This window comes from Xenopus tropicalis, chromosome 1 (assembly GCF_000004195.4).
Source record: "Xenopus tropicalis strain Nigerian chromosome 1, UCB_Xtro_10.0, whole genome shotgun sequence".
Lineage (NCBI taxonomy): Eukaryota > Metazoa > Chordata > Amphibia > Anura > Pipidae > Xenopus > Xenopus tropicalis.
This window is the reverse complement of record NC_030677.2, coordinates 111,394,855-111,416,321: the sequence shown is the minus strand read 5'-3', so window position 1 is coordinate 111,416,321 and position 21,467 is coordinate 111,394,855. Positions and strand designations below refer to the sequence as shown.

Here is a 21,467-nt window from a genome sequence, read left to right as displayed (position 1 = left end):
TGACAATCAAGGAGACGCAGTTCCCAAACCTGCAAGAAGCTCTTTCATTTGTCTCTCTGGTAGATGGTTACTACCGTTTGACTACAGATTCACACCATTATTTCTGTGAGGAGGTGGCTTCCCCAAGGCTGCGGTGGAACCTAGAAAATCAATGTCATGGACCCATTACGTGAGCAATATGTTCATATCCTTCTTATGAACCCATTTGCTTTTTAGGTGTAAGCTGTGATTTAATCAATGACCACTTCTCACTCAACAAACAGCAATGTTCCTTTCATATTTTATATCCATTTACATTTGTAACTGTCAGGGATGAGAGAAAAGCCCAGTGTGGAGAGGAATGTCTTGAAACAGAGGAGGGAGATTTGACTGAAGACAAGTCTAGATGGCAGGTTGAGGTCTGGGCAGGCTGAGTTCAGGCATATTTAGAAAGAGGCCAAGGTCAGGACAGGTGGCATTCAATACATTGTCCGAGACAGGCACAGGACAAAAGGCATGAGATAGTCCAGGAATCAGGTTGAGTCTTAATCCAGAAAGCAGTAATCACAAACACAGGATCAGGAGCAAGAAATATAACCAAGTGGCATTCACTTTGTTTGGAGTCTGTTTAAAGGGGAAGGCTTGGTGCCAAACATGCTATGTGATTGCATCAGATGTGACACATGGGCGCATGTATAGCGTGCATAGATATGTGCACAGGCAGTGTGTGCCAAAGATGCACAGAAGGACACACACCTTGACGCAAGCCCACAGGCAAGCACAACACCAGAGAAAACAACAGAGCTTTACAGTAACAAACACACATCCATCTCTACAGTCAACTTCTATATTCTTTATCCAGCTTCCTTACACTCTCAAGCAATCCTGATAGACATCTAAACAACTTTTCTTCTGCCCATCAGATCTGAGTTTGCTGTGGGCAAACTGAAGAAAAGTGGGAGTGTTGTTGGCAGCTTTGTCCTACGTTGCTCCCCTCAGGACTTTGACAAGTTTCTGCTTACAGTCTGTGTGGAGGTAAGCATTTTCTTTTTATATAACAGAGCAAACGTCTGTGACCAGTCTCTCTCCACTACATTAACCCCCCCCTTCCCCCATATAATTCATTTTTTGTTCTAAAACTTGCAGACATCACTGGGAAAGGATTACAGGGGCTGCATGATCCAGAAACTGAATGATATGTTTTCTATTGCTGCTGTCCCTCGTCATTTCTCCAGTCTATGGAGTCTCTTAGAGCATTATCAGCACTGCACCTTGTCTTTGGGTGGAGTTCGCACAAAACTCACAACTTGCTGCCCACCTCAACCCAAAGGTAATCATGTAAACCTCATGTATCTGCCTTACAGTCAGTACCCACCAGCTGGGTCTTTACAGATTAGGCATGTATATGTACTATATATATATATATATATATAAAAAATTTATGTCTATTGGAAATGCCAAGTACCCTGCCCAATATAGCATTTTCCCCCTTCTTTCCTTCTTTGGTTCTTCTTTATTTTCCATTTCACCATTCTTCCTTGGATTTATTCTTCTGCCATTTCCTCCACTAGGGGCATCACCTCCTATTTGGGTATATTATCCTTCCCTGCTTGGATGCATTTATGTCTCCCTTTTTGAGTCCCTTCCCCCAGCATGCCTGCTTTGAATGTACATCTCCCTTTCTCAAAGGGTACATTTTAATCTACCTCCCAGCTTCCGAACCGTCTGCAAATAATTTTCCCAATATTGCTTGGTTAATGGGACACTAAAAAAATTTGAGTTAATTTGAAACAAGGTGTTTTAGAGCAGTGCTTTAGCTAAAATACATTAAATAATAATAGTTTTGATTTGAAATTACTTAACATTCAGTTGCTAAATGTACTTGGAAGTGTATTCTTAGATCATTTGTTTTCATACAGATGATGCAGATTTTAGGGCCATTGGCCACCACATTGGGTTGGGGATAGGTGCATTACAGCAAAAGTAGCTTAAAGGAAAACTATCCCCTCAAACAATGTAGGTCTCTATAAAAATATATTACATAAAAAAGCTCATATGTAAAACCCTGCTTCATTTAAATAAACCATTTTCATAAAATGATACTTTTATAATAGTATGTGCTATTGGGTACTCTTAAATAGAAAATTACCATTTTAAGAATAAAGGGCCACCTCCTGGGATCATAGGATTCACAGTGCACACAAACAAGCCAAGGCACACATACAGTACATGCTTGGCCACATCAGCCAATTAATGGACAGAGTTCTGTCTTTTGTTCCCACACTTCCTGTTACAGTTACCATCACTAAATGGTGGATCAAGGGAAAGGATATGAAAGGGCAATATTTACTGATATATATTCCAGTTTGCCGAGATTTTATTTTGCGTGCTATATTAGCGCACTATATTACGCATGTAACAATTACTTTCGGAAAACTACTGTTCTGAAAATGACCATTTCCCTGAAAACTGGAGGATGATTCACTCTAGGGCCAACACATACTTAAATAAATCCCACTGCAAACTCCATGTTTTGTTGTCAAAAGCTCACAAACCACAATTTTCTTTAAGTACCGCCTGCCCCAAGTAGGTGTTAATATTTGCACAGACTAATGAGATATTTAGCGTGTTTAATGCTTCATATGTGTTTGTGAATCATGCGTTAGTATTATTTGTATTCGCTAATTATCGAAATGCGAGGTAAATAACACATTGCGATATGCGTCTTAATGCATGCGAAATTACTTTGATGAATCGGGACTTAATTAACGCATTCTTTTTAAAGCAAAAAAGCATGCGTTAATCGTTATCGACCTTTAGTGAATTGGCCTCAATGTCTTTTATCGCCGGTTTTTATATGGTAATGTCTCACAATGATTTGTTCAGGGGCTGTGTAACAAAGTGGTACAGACCTATGCACTGCTGCATGGTTTTAGGAGACTTGGGTTTTTAGTTTGATTGGTGGGAAAGAAGAAAAGTGTCCATCTTTTTCAGTTTTGTAAATGAATAGCTGCTTTTAGTTGGAAATACTATTTAATCTTGGTATTTATACTTGATTGTTGTCCTTTTACTCCTTTGCCTTTAGATGGAGCCATTCTTTCAAAAACAGCTTTCATACCTTGTTTCTCTTATTGGTGACTGAAGTACTGGGATTTACATGTCAAACTTTTTATATGTTTAAATGTATTCTTTTTTTTTGACAGGTTCAGCTGTATAATTAAACTTCCCTGATTGACTTGACCTAGAATATCTATAGCAAATAATTTTAAAATACCAATAAAGTAAATCAGTTTTGGGGGGATGAATATGCCACAAGCAACAAAACAAGTGAATTTTTCACTCTCTTTAACCTGTTAGAAAAATCCAACCTGTTGATTCTACGGGACAGCTGCCCTCAAAGAGTCCTGTTACCAGGCAGAGAAAGACGGAACCTCCAGTCGCTCACTTTCCATAAGATCCATCTCAAAGACATCACTTTTGTGAGTGAATGGCAGAGGTTTGGGGAATTTTTAAGCTTTAAGACCTTCTTTTGAGGCTTAATAAGGTTAAATTTCTAGTGATCTCTAAAAGTGTCTAGAAGACCAACTTCGATTTGTTCAAATTGTTGTTCAGTCTGCCCCATTTTATCCTTTGGTTTGGGACATAGAGGTGTATTGTTAGAAAGTGTTACATAATAGTAGCATGATTAAATAAAATATCCAGGATACATTCCCTGTTTTTGCATTGCCAATATGTTATCACTACAAAAGGACAGTAATGGTATTAAAAAATATCTGTAAATGGTTTCCCTTAGATGGAAAGCCTTGGAAAAGGCTCCTTCACAAAAATATTTCGAGGTTTAAGAACTGATGAAGAGAGAGACGAGCGGTGTGAGGTGGAAGTTCTGCTAAAAGTTCTGGATCCTACTTATGGCCATTACCAAGAGGTAAGTCTGCCAGCCAGGTTATATGTGGTAGCATTCAAGAACTGTTCATAGATCCAGAGAAGCCAATTTAAGGGAGTATTGGTAGAATCTTGGAACAAAAGTATTTCAGCTCAAGAAAGATTATGTTTAAGGTAGAGGGAGAAAGTGGTGCAGGCTGACACAAAACCAGTGAGACCCACAGTCTGGGGTAAATAAAATGGCAGTAAATCTTATCTGTGTTTGTCAGGGAAGGTGGACGAATATAATAGGTACCAATATGTACTAGCTTTGGCAGCTAGCAGATCAATGGAAACTTTGGTTTGGGCAATTATTATTGGTGATTATGAAAGTCAGATATTCACTGGGTTAGGTAATGACAGGTCGAGAAACATCGAGGGGTGCAAGGTACAATGAGACGAAGGTGAGAAGAATTGTTGCTGTGCGACTTGCTGGCTAATTAAGTGCTGAAAAGTAATTCTTAGTAGGCTTGCAATGAAATACCATATTTCTCTACTACTTCTTCTGTAGGTCAGTTTATTTACTATTTTCCTCTTTCTTTCTCTTTTCAAGTATCAGTCAGTCCTGTTCTAAATGATTTTTATTTCTTTGTTCTTAGGTTAATCAGCCCACATATATAAAACTCAACTTCTTCAGTATTTTCTTTCTTCTGGTCCCTCTCCTCTGCTGATTCTCCATCTGACTCTTCTTCTCCTTACACTCTCTCTAATTGCAAATTCCTGTTCATTTAGTCTTTTCTAGAAGCTGCCAGCATAATGAACCAGATTTCACATAAACACCACATTCTAGTGCATGGAGTTTGTGTGGGAAAACAAAGTGAGTATGTGTTACGGAGGGATTCTTTCATAAAACTGCCTTGTCAAATGCCTGCATCAGTTTTATTGTTCCTAGTGCACCTAAGACTTAGCAGCATCTATTTGATATTTTGTACAATCTTAGGTGCATGCAAATATTAGGCTTGTTAAAGATTGTCAACACCATATTGATGTCCATAGGCACCATATCCATGTGTGATTTATAGCAGGATGCAAATTTTGCACCAGTTTTGATGGACAATATTGGGCTCATTTATGTCCTTAAAGTACAGTTGTGTTCCCTGATTATAACACCCTATTCATTAAAGGTACTTGTGTCTAAATGCGTTTCTTGTACCAAGCATATCACCCCCTTTGCAGGCACAATGTCACTGGAATTCTGGAAAAAAATGTGCACTTTGCTCACTGTACTTGCAGATGTAAATGATCCCTCATTTATCTAGCAGTAGGTGGAACTATTTACAATGCAAACAATGACACTCATAGGGTTAAAACTTTGGTTAAAAAGAACATAACCAATTGTGCATATTTTTGCACCGTGCCCTAAAATAATGCTATTTTTTGGTACAATATACTTTGTTATTATTCTTTGTCCTGCTCAATTAAAACAACCTTTGTAGTGTACTGCAGACTATTTTATTGTGTTTTTGAGTACCACATTTTATTTATAAAGAGCTTGGCTCTAGGGCAGTGTGTTCTCACTTTGCTTCTGCCTTAGTTATCATGATACAGGAGTTTGTGTGTCATGGGGCCCTGGATCTCTACTTGAAACGACAGCAGCAGAAAGGACCCATTGCAATCAGCTGGAAATTGGAAGTGGTCAGACAGTTGGCATATGCTCTTTGCTACTTGGTAAGTCACAGGCTCAGCCTAGCATGTAGCTCTAAATATTAAAATACATCACCTACAACTGCTAGATGTAGTGTGTTAGCATGGGAAGAAAAAACATAATGGAAATACCTCTTCACAACTTGTGGCAGCAGACTAGTGAGGGTTGGTTTGGTTGTTCCCTGCAATCTTTGGCCCCTTTGAGCCAACCTTGATCTTTATGTCAGACCTATGCTAAGTGACCACTAAGCCAATCACTGAAGCTTGGTCTTACAAGATTATTAGACTGACAAAAAAAAGTTTGAGGGAAAGTATATGGAATTATGGGAAAAAGCCCAATGGTATTTTACTGGAAGGCAGAGGAGGTTACACATATATAACAGAAGCTAGGAAACTCATATTAACGCCTAATAAATGAATATAAAAATTAGATTTAAAATAAGCCCATAAATCATGTAATAAACATAACTTCTTTTGACCATATAAAAAGTACTCCAAATATAATTATATGGTACACATTATGGGCCCTTTTTTAAGTATGTCAAGGCATATATTTATGAAGTGCGAAGTATGGTGCAGAATGCAAAAAAAGTAGCAAACAGCCATGTGTTTTGCACTTTTGTACACTGTCCCTCACCTTGAATCTCGGACATAGGTCTTTGGTCTCTAGAATAGAGAGCAGAGACCGTTGCTTCTTCTGTGAACACAGCACTGCCTGCTTCTGGCTACCACCTACCCATCCCCTAAACTTGAGCATCATTCAGGCTTTAAAGGAAGCACACTAAGGGGCACGTTTACTAATCCACGAATCCGAATCACGAATGGGAAAAAATCGCATTGCAAATGAAAATTTCGGAAGATTGAAAATATCACGAAAATGCTTACGAAAAAATCGTATTAGTTACGATAATATCGTACTGGCGATCCGAAAGTCATATGAGTAAGGCTTGCATTCTATAGTCCTGTAGAGATCTATGAATTACATTTGACCCATGTTTTTTAGCTATGTTACACAGCGCCGGATTTCAAATCTAGGCGTGAACAAACCCACCTCCCCCCGTGCCACCCCGACGCAATCGCGCATGCGCGGGCATTTAAACTCCCATATGAAGCAGTGGGGAGAAGTCCCCATTGCTCCGTATGGGAGCGAAATGTCAAAATTTTGTTGCGGCTAAATTTCTGCCGCCCTAGGCCCAGGCCTTTGTGGCCTCGCCACAAATCCGGGCCTGATGTTACAGCATTTTTTTTGTGTTACTATTTCTTTAACTAGCAGGTACAGGTGCCCGAAAAATGCATCTTCATCATTATTACTAAAATCCTCTTTATCTAAAGAAGTTATAACTTTTGCAACCAAGTCACCAGAAATGTTGTGTGATAACAGTGGGATGAGACATGAGAGGGCGTTGGCAAACACATTTTAAAGCATGTTTTTTTTTGTGAATGGATAGTAGATATATTCCTATTCACAGCACAACCCAGGTAAAGCAGCAGGGGCTACAGTCATGTTTGCTTTCTGCAAAGTAGTATTATAATATTTTATTACTGTTAAAGCACAAGGGCTGGATCTAGAACAAATGTCATTGATATTAATCTCCATGTAACTGTGATCTTGCAAAAGTTATAACTTCTTAGGTCATAAAAGGAATAACGGAAGCGAAAGTTTTATTACTTGTACACTTTAACACATTTAGATAAAGAAGATTATAGTTACAATGATTAAGATGCATTTTTGGGCACCTGTACCTGCTAATTAAAGAAACAGTAACAAAAAAAAATGAAAGTGCTGTAACATAACTAAAAAATATGGGTCAAATATATTTCATAGATCTCTACAGGACTATAGAATGCTAGCCTTACTCACATGGGCAAGGGAATGCTAAGCATAGGGTCCAGTTCTCCCCACCTGCATTCTGTAGGCAGGCAGAGAGAAGCGGAACCACTCTCATTCGCAGCTTTGTGTAGCTGCACTGACAGTTACAGCATTGGCCTGAGTGCAGCTACGTGGAGTGAAGATCAGCCTGAAAAAAACATGAAAGCAGGTGGTAAGAACCCAGGTGGTAAGGAGGAGACCCTACACTTAGTGGCACATTCATGAAAACACAAGTTCGAATCTCGAATGGGATTAATTTGGATTGGATACGATAATTTCTTAAGATCGCAAATATCACGAAAAAATCGTATTAGTCACGATAATATCGTATTGGCGATCTGAAAGTCACAAAATTTTCATACCGACCGCTCGTAAAATGCAGGAAAACCTTTCCGACTTTAATCCTTCTGTTTTGGAAGCCTCCCATAGGACTCAATGGCACTCTGCAGCTCCAACCCAGCCTAAGGAAAGTCACCATACCGAAGTTTGAATGAATCCGAAACTTTCGTACTCGCCACGACAATACGATTTTGTCACACAAATATTGTCGCAAAGTACAAAAAAGTCACAAAAGCAGCGAAAAAGTCGCGCAAGCGGCAAAAAAGTTGAGGAAAATACGCTCGGAGTGTTTGTGGATTAGTAAATCTCCCCCTTAATATGCCCTTGTCCTTAAAAACAGGATATTTGTTGCCAAGAAATGGTTTATTTGTAGGTTCTAGATACAATTTTAAATGTAAAAAATATATATATTTATACTGTTCACATTAATGTGTAGTCTGGTAACTGCTGCTTCCAGTACCTTACATTTTTAGTACATCAAGAAAATATACTTAAGTCTGGGTTATATTAAATGGGATCAGACTCTTCTGATAGTATTTATGTTGGTTTATGTTGAATTTATCTCGTTATATTTTTTTTAAACCACACATAAACTGTTCAAAAACAGGGCGGCAGTGCGGGCAAAAGTCGCTGAAAAGTCTCTTTCTAACTTGTCACAAGATAACAAAGATTTTTCAAATTGTCGCAAAATTGCATTTTGCAAATGTTTCTGTTGTTTCACCAATTTTTTAGCTAAGCAAAATGGGGCAATGTCCCTCATCACTAGCCACAAAACCTTATAACCTCCAGACTGGCAAGGTCTGTTTTTCTGTATAAGAAACTACATAGTTAACAAAAGAAGGGGGTTATGTAATAAAAGGCCATAAGTTTGCCCAGGAGCAGTAAACCATAGAAACCAATCAGCAGGTAGCATTTACTGGTCGTCTGTTTAAAAGAATTCATCTTTTTGGTTGGTATGGGTTATTGCTACTGGGCAAACTTATGGGCTTTTATTACATAACACTTAGTGCTTTTTATTACATATGGAGCATGACACTTTTAATTCCATTTACATTATCCTTATACCCAACATATTACATAACCCATTATAAACAGATTATTACTTTCAGCCAGAAGACATGTGAAGGTTCTGCTGTTTGCTATGGGTTACTAGAACTGGAAAAATTTGCACCTCTTGTTACTTAACCCCTTTTTATGAATTACTGATTCTACAAAGAGCATACTTTTACCTTTGTCCAATACATTTTATGCAGTGCTATAGAGTTACATACCAAAACTTGCTAGGCCCCCAAGCAACATACTTTTAGAGCCCCTATCCTCCTTTGGGAATGATGAATTTTTTTCTACATATTAAAATTGTGCATCAATCCATATATTTGGGCCGCCTGGCTTTATAGTCGCCATTTCTATGCCAGGGGTTTCCAAGATATACACCTTGTGATATTCATGCCATTCATTTTGATATTTGTAGTTCTACCAAATGTCTCATTATTTTGCTCAAATGCATTTATTTTTTAAATAATTTTCTCTCACAGGAGGATAAGCAGTTGGTTCATGGGAACATTTCAGCTAAGAAAATCCTTTTGAGCCGTGAGGGGGATAAGGGGAACCCTCCTTTTATTAAACTTAGTGACCGAGGTGTGAGCATCAAAGTCCTGGATGAAGAATGTAAGTTTGGGAAAGCGCTGTGCATTCTTGTGAGTACATTTATGATCACAGCTGCAAGTGTTGTATTTCTAAAAACAACACACATATTGCACTTTGACATCATGAATTTAAGGTACTTGTATCCAAATACGCACCTCATACTTCAGTATAGTTATGCTAAGTGCCAGTGTGTCCAACCTACCTATTAATGCTGGGGAACCAGAGCCTGGCCAAGTAGTTTTGCTGCTCAAGGCAATAAATGCATGTCCCAATGGTCACTTATCTAAAACCTAACTTACCGTACCTACTGCATTAAAGTATATAGAATTGTTACCCAAAGTCATCCAGTATAGTCCAAAGCAGTGGAGCAGGGAGCATGGCAGGAGGAGACAAGCCAGGGCGGAACGGGATCAAATAGGCCAAATTGCTGAAGCAACCCAGGATAGCTGACACATTATGGCTGATGCCATAATATGCTGGTACTATACATAGGTAATAAGCCACAGAGAGCTCATCAGTAGCAAGCACACACTACCCACTGCACACATACAGCAGACGTTTTTCACGCACTAATTACAAATTGCATATAAACTATATTATAAGGTAATTAGTATATCCTGTTTGGAGATATGTCAGCTGTTTTTTGCCATCTAAGATGTTCCTTTCCTTATAACGGAACCTTGATATTGGTACTGCCCTTCATGCATCATGGACAACTATGATATCATGCTTACTCTTTTGGCAAACAGAGACCTACCAGCAGAACTTCTATAGCAATGCCAGCATACTGCTATTCACTCAATTAGGGTAATCAAAACGATTCTCATAACCCTAATTTACCCAAAATTATTGATTGATATGGGTTACCGCACAGTGTGCCTATCGAAATTCATGTGTCAAAATACAAGCTCAAACGCAAACATGATAATGGAATCTTATCTAGGTTTTAACAATTTTAAATTCTTTAGGGAGTCTGTCTAATTATGTGTAACTGACCTGGCACAATATCCTTTTCTTGAAGTGCTGGCAGAAAGGATCCCTTGGCTAAGCCCTGAATGTGTCTCTGATCCAAATAACCTGGCCTTGGAGTCTGACCGCTGGAGTTTTGGTGTCACATTGTGGGAGATTTTCAATGATGGCCATGTACCACTGAGTGCAGAGGATCCATCCACTGTAAGAGTTCTATGCATTTGGCAAACACTACTAATGTTACTAGCTTCTTCCATAATGCCAGACAGCTCCTTTCCAAGTCTTCACCTTCTCCATAATCACTTACTTCATTGCTGTTTTTGAAACTTTATGCAAAGTTTTGAATTTGATGAAAAAAGTGTACAATCAGACATTTTTAGCAAGAAATACATTCCCATTAGCTTTCTCAAATTTAGAAGAGATACTAATGACAATTAATGCAAATCTGTGCTAAAATATCTGCCACATTACCATATCAAGCATAAGACTAATGATAAATAGATAGACAGACAGACAGATAGATACACTTAGATGGTGTTGATGAGCCACACAACCATGAATAAAGTTATTTTTAAATAAGGACTGTGATTGGCTATTTGGTAGCCTGCAGGGGGCTCTGCTTAGTGTAAAACTGTGTCTCTGTGCTTCCAAAACTTGCCTCCAAGCCAGAAATTTAAAAATGGGCACCTGCTTCGAGGCCACTAGAAGCAGCACAAAACAGGGCATCACTGCTATAGATAGATAGATAGACTGCCTTTCTTTCTTCTGCCAGTATACACCATGGGGCATATTTATTATACTGTGTAAAAAACGGCGAGAAAATTCAGCACACATCACCAGGCTTCGCCGTGTAAAAATGGCGTAAAATCGGCGTAATTGTTTTACTCGTTTTTTCTTCCACCGGAACTTATGGGAAATAATGGCGTAATATCCAGCGTTCAGATGGCGATCTTTTCCATTTATTTTACACAGCTTTTTACTCCGTTTTTTCGGCGAATTAGTTTTACACAGCATAATAAATACGCCCCTATATTTTCTCACTGTCCCTCTCTAAAAATGCTTTTTTGCTTTGCAGAAACTGCAGTTTTATAATGACCATAAGACTCTGCCATCCCCACACTGGATAGAGCTGGCAAGCCTGGAGCAGCAGTGCATGTCCTACAATCCCCTCCTCAGACCTTCATTCCGATCAATAATGCGCGAACTGAACAATATTATTGCATTTGGTGAGTGCAGGGACATTTTAATTAAGCGTTACACAGTGTTAGTTTGCATAGGTTATATATTAACAATGCAAAGCCTGTTTGCTCATTCCCTTTTTTATTTTCTCTGCAGATTATGAATTACTGGTAGATTCCAAAGGACAACAGGTGAAGGGGGGGCTAAGAGTATGTGATCATGCCTGGGAGTTACAGGACCCTACTGTGTATGAGGAAAGACACCTGAAGTACATATCAGTGCTGGGCAAGGTAATGGTCACTGAACTGAGGCTCTTTCTGGTTGCAGTCACGTCAAAAAAGTTGCGCAATACCAGCATTTTGCAAATTTTTCGCCATTTTGTGAATTTATCAGCGGTGTCGCAAAGTTTTCACCAAAATGGAACAGATGCTATCATCAGACCCTGACAGAGATCCAACATGGGGCTCTCAAGCTGTTGAGAAATGCAATAGATAAGCCAGTCAAACTAGTTCCTTTTTTATTATTGGAGATGTATTTTTCCTTGTTATCGTCTGCTGTACATTTTCTCACTGATTTAACATTGTTCTGGATAAGGTAGTAGTTATATTCCTGATTTTAAGGGTATGTACCCCTTAAATAATTGTCAAATAGTTGTACCTGCCCATCTCTCCTTCTCATCCTCCAAATTTTAAAACTGGCCCATAATAATTTATGGTAACTCTCAATTTTGTTCTTGTTCAAGCAATGCCTTCTCTTGTGTGTCTCCTTCTATTCTCCAGTGTTAGGGAATAATTTTACGTAAGTCCCAAAAGTTTGACAACAGGTCTTGCCCCTAGCAACCAATAGGAAAGTGACATTTATCACCTATTTAAGGCAAACTCTGGACTTGAATTTTACTTCATTACCCTGCATTTGATATTTTCTGCTTCCATGTAGGGAAATTTTGGCAGTGTGGAACTGTGCCGTTATGACCCTCTGGGAGATAACACAGGAGAGTTAGTAGCAGTGAAGAAGTTGCAGCACCATACTGTTGAACATGTCCGTGACTTCCAGCGAGAGAGTCGGATACTGCGCTCACTTCACAGTGACTTCATAGTAAAATACAAGGGGATCTGCTATAGTGCAGGTGAGAGACAGACAAGAGCAAGCATTACTGGGTATGTAGCTACTCATGCATTGCTCAGTCCATATACTGTACATTTCATGCTCAATATTTTTTCCAGGTTCAGACAGAATTAAAAAGAGGTATTTTCTTTTAAAGGTCGCCGTAGTTTCCAGTTGATAATGGAGTATCTTCCAAATGGCAGTTTGCGGGAATATCTACCTAAGAACCAGAATGTACTAGGGCCTTGCCATCTCCTGCTCTATGCCTCCCAGATCTGTAAGGTGGGTCTTCCATGCAAACTCCTGGATATACAAATAAAAAGTAAAATTATATATATTTATCTATGCAATTTGAAAGTATATGAGGAAAACAATAGGGGCAATTTACAAACTGGAAGGTAGGGTGCAGGCATAATTTTGCACCATAGCAGGAAGTCAGACAACCTGTGAAAAGTAATGATACCGCCAGTATGATATATAGTGGGGGGGGGTTTGGAATTAACTGATAACATTTGTGACTATGATCTGGCTTATATATAGGATTCCAGTGGGGCACGGTAAATAACAGCAGGGCAAAACAGACATTAAGCAGAGGAACATTGTGCCCTGAATGCTTGCAATTTGTGCTGGGTACAAGAGTAAGTTAAAAGGTATGCTAGAATTTCCTAGTTTGCACTTGGTCATATGCCATCCCATGTACCGTATATACTCGAGTATAAGCCGATCCGAATATAAGCCGAGGTACCTAATTTTACCTAAGAAAACTGTAAAATTATTGACTCGAGTATAAGCCTAGGATGGGAAATGCAGGCGCTACTGTGGCTATGAGTTCCTGGATTGTTATACATGGAAATGCCACTGTAGTAATGTTCAATTCAAACTCAAATATTTCGAGTTTTTAGAGCTTGTAAATGCAAAAAATTTGAGATGTTTGAGTTTTTTATCCGAACAAGTTTTCCTTATTAATAAATAAGTGACCAGTCAGTGGATTCCAGTCAGTGGATTTCAGTCAGTGGATTTACACTGGAACTTGTTTTTAGAATCTTTTTATGGAGCATGCATTTTAACTGGACATAGCAGATGTCTCTAATAGATGAATGTACCGATTTTCCCTTCGTACCAAGCACTTGTGCATATTTTTTATTGAAGGATTTATGTTTATAGTTGCAGTTAGGTGGTTAGGTGTGTGATATGACTTTTATATCTTCCGGTTTATTTAAAAGGTATTGGCAGAAATGGCTAGCTAACTCTTCTCCTATCACTTTACATTATCTAATGCCAATGCATTTGTGGTGTTTATAGCAGTTCAAGGTTTGCTGTTCATTCTCATAATGTTACAGACTAAAATTGTATTTTGTAAGTAAGTTTTAACTAATATGAGTTACTGATGTGTAATGAATTCCTGAAATAAAAATATCAACTGAATGTTATTGATGTTAACATTACTGAAAGTTAAATGTCTGATTCAGTGTTGGGATAATAAAATGTTATATGAGTTAAGAATTTTGCCCACATTAGTCTCTCTTATCGGTAAAGCAACAGAATTAAAAAGGTGACTGGAAACCTGAAAACTTACATAGATGCGGTCACGAGCCTCAACAGAGCAGGTTGACATGATTAGTGCACTTGGCGCGCTGACATTCTGGCGAGCACATATGAGCGGCCAAGTCAACCCGTGCCGCGGGGGGGTGAAGCGGAACGGCGAATGCCAGCGTGTCGAGAGCCAGGTGTCCAGGTACACGGGGGGGCATTGGTGGTGGTGCAGCGGAACGGCGAGTGCAGATGGCCAGGTACACGGGGGGGGGGGGGTTTGGTGCAGCGGAACGCTGAGTGCAGGCGGCCAGGTACACGGGGGGTGGTGCATTCACTCGAGTATAAGCCAAGCACAAGTTTTTAAGCACATTTTTCGTGCTGAAAAACTCGGCTTATACTCGAGTATATATGGTATACATTTAAAAGAAAAAGTGTTTCTTATGGTTGAACATATTTAGGTATCAGTTTACCCATCATGGTATTTTAATATGCCTGTCTGTCATGTTAAGATCCTCAAACATTTTGGTTTGTTTCTATTTGTTCTTCCCATTGCTCTATAACATTATTTTTATATAAATTCTCTTTAAAACCTTCTTCAGGGGATGTTGTATTTGGGATCCCAGCGATATGTGCACAGGGATTTGGCCAGTCGCAATGTCTTGGTGGAGAGCAGGGAACATGTAAAGATTGGAGACTTTGGCTTGACCAAAATCTTGCCACAGGACAAAGAGTACTATGTAGTTCGTGAAAAAGGAGAAAGTCCGATTTTCTGGTATGTGGGAAACTGTGGAAATATATAGATGTCTGATAAATGACAAGTCATAAATAACCCATGTTATATTGGAATTTTGCTTACTTTTATCTGTTTGCTCTGGCGATATTTCCAGACTTGTCCCAATGTATCTAAAGGTGGCCATACACAGGCAGATAAAAGCTGCTGATGGACAGAGTCCCTCAGACGGGCTTGTCTGACTGATATCTAGCCAAAAATGGGCCAGATGTTGATCAGGCAGGTTTAAAAATCCTGTCGGGGCAAGGAGCTCATGATGCTGACCTCAGCTCAGCGGCCTGCATCCCATCAATGTGATTTGAGAGTTAGTCGGGCGCAATACCTCAGATGACTGACCACTCCAAAATGCCTTTTCCACAATAGGAGTCGCCGGTGGAAAGGCCTACGCATCACTTGTGCGAAATTGCCTGCAGGAGGAAACTTTGCGCTGCTTCAGAAAGCTGAAGTGTACGTAGGCCTTTCCACCAGCATTCACATTCACCACATGACAACCAGACCTAAAATATTCTCTAGCGGTCAGTGTATTCAGTTGCCTATCTGCATCGTTGGTCACTCACAAATAGAAAGGGATGCAGCCTACTAACCTTTATGTAAAGCCGATATTACTGCAACTGCTTGGTACAGGGTACAGGTCTGGGTTCTAGTAGCAAACAAAAGGGAGGGGATTGATTGATAAATGCACATGCCCTGGTTCCCGGTTTCATTAGTAATTTAGTATCTTTTCAAGCACATATATTTACAAAAACCGGGGTTTTTAGTTACAAAGTTATCATCCTAAGACTGCAAGCCAGCATACCATATCAAAGTAACTCCTACAGAATTATTTGTTTATTATGGACTCTATGGAGAATGGCTTCATGTAATTTCGAGTGTTTCTAGATATTAGGTTTCCAGATAAGAGATGCCATAACTGTATTAAGTGCGCAGCCAAATCACTTAGCTTGCAGTTCTTAACATATGGGCCCAGTATACAGCCGTCAAACAGGAAATTAGCATGTATTGAATTAGAAAAATTTTCATGCCATTGATAGTGGCATCAGACTGTGCTTATTAATTTACGGGTACCATTAACTTGCAATTGCCTTTTTTCCTAGGCATGCCCCTGAGTCTCTTTCTGATAGTATTTACTCTCGAGAATCAGATGTCTGGAGCTTTGGAGTTCTGCTGTATGAGCTTTTCACTTACAGCCAAAGGAGTTGTAGCCCCCCCACTGTGAGTACTTCCTCTATCATTACTATCATGTTTAGCATGACATAGTTACATAGTTACATAGGGTTGAAAAAAGACCAGAGTCCATAAAGTTCAACCCATCCAAGTAAACCCAGCACACACAACCTATACTTACCTATCTATACACTCATATACATAAACTATATAAACAAACATCAATACTAACTGTAGATATTAGTATCACAATAGCCTTGGATATTTGGATATATTAGCATTAAACACTAATTTGTTCTCTGGTTTATTCCCATCTTTGTTGTGACCCTGTTGTCTGCGTTTTTGCACTTTTATTGGTAAAGTTCATTTCCATCTCCTCTACTATCTGTGCTATAACTGTGTTAATTTTTTACTTTGATGCATTTTATTGATTTTTTTTTCCATTCTTATAACATGTACATTTTACAACACCCCCATAAACCTCTCTGTAAACAAACATTGTAAATCACTTTATGCAAGCACTAAGGGCCTTGTTAAATCAGAAGTTATTTAAATGCTTCATGCTTCCTTAAGACTAATGTCCCATGGAAAGATTTAGTCGCCCGTAATATATCTCTGCTACTATGGGCAACTAATCTCTCCAAAATGTCTTTCCACTGGCAACAATACAAATTGCTTTTGTTTTCCAAAATCGCATGAAATTGGCAGCAGGCAGAAACTTTGTGTGACTTCGGAGAACCTTTTGTTCATGGTGAAAAGGTATTTTGGAGAGATTACGGTAGCAGTGATCTATTGCGAGCGACTAAATCTCATCATGAGACATCAACCTAAAACCAAAAATGAAAGGCTTTGACCTTCACTTATAGCATTACAGGTGGAGACAAGCAAATGACTCCTTAATATCCATGTGGCTAACTATGCTTCCAGAACTGCTAGTTTGATAGCACAGATACAGCTTAAGGGCTCTGGTACACGGGGAGATTAGTCGCCCGCGGCAAAACTCCCTGCTCGCGGGCGACTAATCTCCCCGAGTTGCCTTCCCCCTGCCATCCCACCGGCGAACATGTAAGTCGCCGGCGGGATGGCAGACGCGGCGGGGCGATTTGCGCGAAATCGCGCCGCCGCGTCTGCCATCCCGCCGGCGACTTACATGTTGGCCGGTGGGATGGCAGGGGGAAGGCAACTCGGGGGGAGATTAGTCGCCCGCGAGCAGGGAGTTTTGCCGCGGGCGACTAATCTCCCCGTGTACCAGAGCCCTAATAGTTTAAAGCCATATATTCAAACTTTCAGACAGCCTGTTTAGATCCATGGCTTCAGAGGGAGCGGGACTGGAAAAGCAGAAAATGAAAAGAACCCTGAAGATTAGGGATAATGGGGCTAAAAGGAGCCCTAGAGCCCTTCTCAAATGCAAGGCAAGCATTGAGAGCCTTTGCCTGTCGCCTGTAATGCCATAAGTGAACCTTTCCTTTTTGGCGTGTAGCATAAGGCATATGAATACCTTCTTTTTTAAGAAGGCTATCAGAGCTTGTCTTGCATTTGACTTTTGCTCTGCTCTCATTCTGTGCCACAGGGGGGTTAAGTCATTTGAATCAGTTGTGATTCGCCAAATCTCTGTGCCATAGTCCACAGTTCTTAATCTTAATTAATTGAGATATTTTAATGGGAGAGTATTTGCTGGGGTGAGCATTTGCAAGGGTGATTCATTCCAAAGTGATTAGTTAACAAGTAATCTAGACAAGTTCAGCAAAGCAAGCTACGAGGAGAGCCACTATAGACTGCCCTGATATATCTGTCTGCTGCTGCTAGAAGTGGAGTTCTTAACATCTGAAACGCTATAAGGGTATACTGCTGATAAACCTATTTACCTGCTCCAGCAATACTCCTTGGATGATATAGCACTGCTACAATTTACCTGATCCAAAAAAGTGATTTCAAGGTTACTCACACTTGTATTGCTTGCATGGAGAGCAGGGCCGCAACATACCTCTGTCTAGACTAACTTATGTTTACCTGCCCCCATACTGTCACTGTATCTGAGCATGGGAGGGCGAGGTTACCTGCCAGGTTTTGCTCGGTACTGCTGCAAAGTGCTTGCAAAGGTAGTCTTTCCTTAACCCTCCAATTGACTTTCTTAAAGGAACAGTAACACTAAAAAAAGAAAGAGCTTTAAAGTAATAAAAATATAATGTACTGTTGCCCTGCCCTGGTAAAACTAGTGTGTTTGCTACAGTAACACTACTATAATTTATATAATAAGCTGCTGTGTAGCCGCGGGGGCAGCCATTCAAGCTGGAAAAAAGGAGAAAAGGCACAGGTTACATAGCAGATAACAGATAAGCTGTGTAGAATACAATAGTGTTTTATCTGTTATCTGCTATGTGCCTGTGCCTTTTCTCCTTTGAATGGCTGCCTCCATGGCTACATAGCAGCTTATTTATATAAATTATAGTAGACTTTCTGAAGTAAACACACAACTTTTACCAGTGCAGGGCAGCAGCACATTATATTTTAGTTACTTTTATACACTTCCATTTTTTGGTGTTACTGTTCCTTTAAAGGAGAATGCAAGTCAAAATTTAAAAAGCATACTGCCCAATAGTCCTCCTATTGTTTAGTAAAAACGCCACACTTTTGGCTCACCTAATCAAATATTTACTCAGTCACACTTACTTCACATTTTCAAGAACAGGCAGCCATCTCTAAAAAGGTATTCTCCCTTCCTTTCCCTCCTTGCTTCATACTGCACTGGAGAAGGAAAGGTACAATCACTTGGGTGTTCCAAATTTTAGGCACCCCCCCAGTGATTGTAATCACTTACCTGATTCCCAGGGCCAGTGCCCCTGTCAGTATAAAATTGCACTGGCTCGGGGTACCTGTGCACAAGTCATACTCTTCCTCCTGTCTTCTTTCCCCATCCTGGGGCTTACACATGTGTAGTACAGTGAAAAAGACAGCTTTTTTGTTAAAAGTTTGGCTTTTCACTCTACTGCACATGCACAAGGGATGTGTAACACTTTTCTGACCCAATTTGGAATAAACCCAGGCTAGTAGTGAATAGAGAGCATGGGTTACATTTGCGACACTTAATACAAAGGGGTGAGCCTCCGCTATATGGGAGAATCAGGATGGAGTGAGGGTGTAGTGGAACTACAACTAGCTGAGGTGTGGTGTGCAAGTGGACAAAAGATGGACGCCAGAGGATTCTTGCTGATCAACTATAGTACAATTTATTGAGAGGCACAACTTGATAGTGCAGCAGGGTATACTCACAGACACAGCAGTGTATGATGGTCACAGATAGTACAGCAGATGTGACACTTTAGGCACAGAATAACCCACTTGGAGGATGCACAGAGGATTAGCTGACACCTGAGATATAGACCTTTCAGAAGGGAGTGTTCCGGCCGACTGTGGTCCAGGGGAGAGCTCCTAACACTGGTACCTGGCGTCTAATAAAACCGGTCCCTAAAGAACGACTACAGAGCCGGGGTGGACTAAACCCTTTGTTACAACTCCTGGTTGGGGCTATAGACTGCCCTTGCTAAATAGCCTAACTACAATCACCTCTCCTAGAGGGTGCTATAAATGAATCTGTCTGTGCTGGCTTTACCTCGTTCACGGGGCCCTGTCCCCGACTTATCACTAGGGTAGGTGGTCCCCTAGGGTACAAATGGCTTCTGGGCCTATGTTCTGGTCCAGGCTCAGTTGGGATCTGTCCAGAACACAGCATGCAGCCAAAAGAGGAAGCCACTTCCTTGTGCAAGACACTATATAGTCTGCCAAGGGGAGTGGTCAACCTGAGCTAAACCTATAGAGGGCAGCCTAATAACAGTAACCTGATATCAGAGGGCTCTGCCCTATAACAATACAGATAAGATAAGAATAAGGGATAACACCATAGGGAGCTTAACCCTATGGGTCCCTACATTCACCCGGGGGAAAAATCCATTCCGACCCGGCAATGGTAAATAGAAAAATAAGTACACATTTCAAGTAATAACAGTAGTGCATTGATTTAGTGCAAAAATACAGTATCCTTACATCCGTTTCTGATACCCTCTCCTGAGGAGTATCCGGTACATTGGATAGCTGTAAAAATGAAAATGTTAAGGCACAGAAAATTTTAACTGTTTCGTTACTAGTTACGTTTCTGTAAACCATTTACAATACATGAGTGTCACTATGGATCACTCAGGCACTTACTTATAAAGATCCATGAAACACCTTCTGGCTCTGCAACAGAGGTATAACAGGCACAATACTTATAAATCTTGAGTCACCTTCCTGCCCCTAAACAGGGGTGCTCAGGCACACACTTAGGTATCCTAGATATACCACCTGTAACCTGCAACAGGGGCATGACAGATACACTTACACATGAGGACGATCCTGCCTTCACTCAGGGGTCCCCAGGCACTTGCTTGGCTGTAAAGAAACTGTTACTGGGCACAACTTAAACTGTAATACATCCCCACCCATCAACTTTATTAAGTCCAGGCCTTCCACCCTAACCCAGTGTTCATGAATCTCCCGACATGCACTCCGTAGGTGTGGATTAGGCAAAGGGTTCTACCCTTAGATGAGGTAGATGAAAATAGAAGTTGAAGTGTAATGGGGCGCAGCAGTCTTTGTTTGTTCACCCAACTGGTAACTTTACAGTCTCTCCTTGAGAGAGTTCCAACTTAGTAGAAACAAGTCCACCACTGTGGACATAACTGGAAGAACTGGGTCACCCTATGGCGGCAAAAACACGGCAGTCTCTTTAGGGGTGCCCAAATATGGTGGGTAATCCCTTTAACAACTAGGGAAATTCTACCCACCTCCCACCCGGGGGAAAATCCCATCAGGGAGGGGCATCCAGAACCGCATGGGGTTTTTCCACCCACCTAATGGAGGTTGCGGTCAAACTTGGCCTTTGTAGCCTCGTAAGAAATGTAGTAGCCCGGATGGGGCTTGTCGATCTTGCCTCCACTGGGGAGGTCGGATAACAAAGAGAAATTTCGGTCCTCTTGATACTTGCCACAGGAGCGAACTCGGTGTTTTAAGATGGTCCGGCCAAACCACCACTCTCGGGCGATGTTTGCAAGGTAGTCTACATCCTGGTGGCGTCGCTGTGGGTTGGTGGTAAGCAAGCCCCCAAAGCCAATCTTCTCTCTACGGGTCAGCTTCCCGTAGATCCACTCATCAAGGTGCTTGTCCACCTCATCGTATACCCACTCGGGGGCATAGGGCATATAAAATTGCCAGAGTTCATAAACTTTAGAGTTTATCAGTCTCTGCACCCGGGAAACAGCCCGGTACTTTTCAGGGTCTGCACGGCCCGGAGCC

The 21,467-nt window shown here is 40.6% G+C and overlaps 1 protein-coding gene across 1 annotated transcript in view; it reads left to right on the top strand.

Moving 5' to 3' along the window:
• Positions 1–21,467, top strand: part of jak3 (Janus kinase 3 (a protein tyrosine kinase, leukocyte)) — a 50,176-nt gene that overhangs the window by 8,249 nt on the left and 20,460 nt on the right. Inside the window, 15 exon segments of the mRNA NM_001114045.1 lie at positions 12–169; positions 903–1,014; positions 1,126–1,309; positions 3,337–3,458; positions 3,773–3,904; positions 4,633–4,717; positions 5,435–5,568; positions 9,289–9,421; positions 10,422–10,573; positions 11,445–11,595; positions 11,705–11,838; positions 12,485–12,674; positions 12,810–12,934; positions 14,785–14,957; positions 16,070–16,187. Coding sequence (NP_001107517.1) covers positions 12–169; positions 903–1,014; positions 1,126–1,309; positions 3,337–3,458; positions 3,773–3,904; positions 4,633–4,717; positions 5,435–5,568; positions 9,289–9,421; positions 10,422–10,573; positions 11,445–11,595; positions 11,705–11,838; positions 12,485–12,674; positions 12,810–12,934; positions 14,785–14,957; positions 16,070–16,187 — 2,103 coding nt within the window.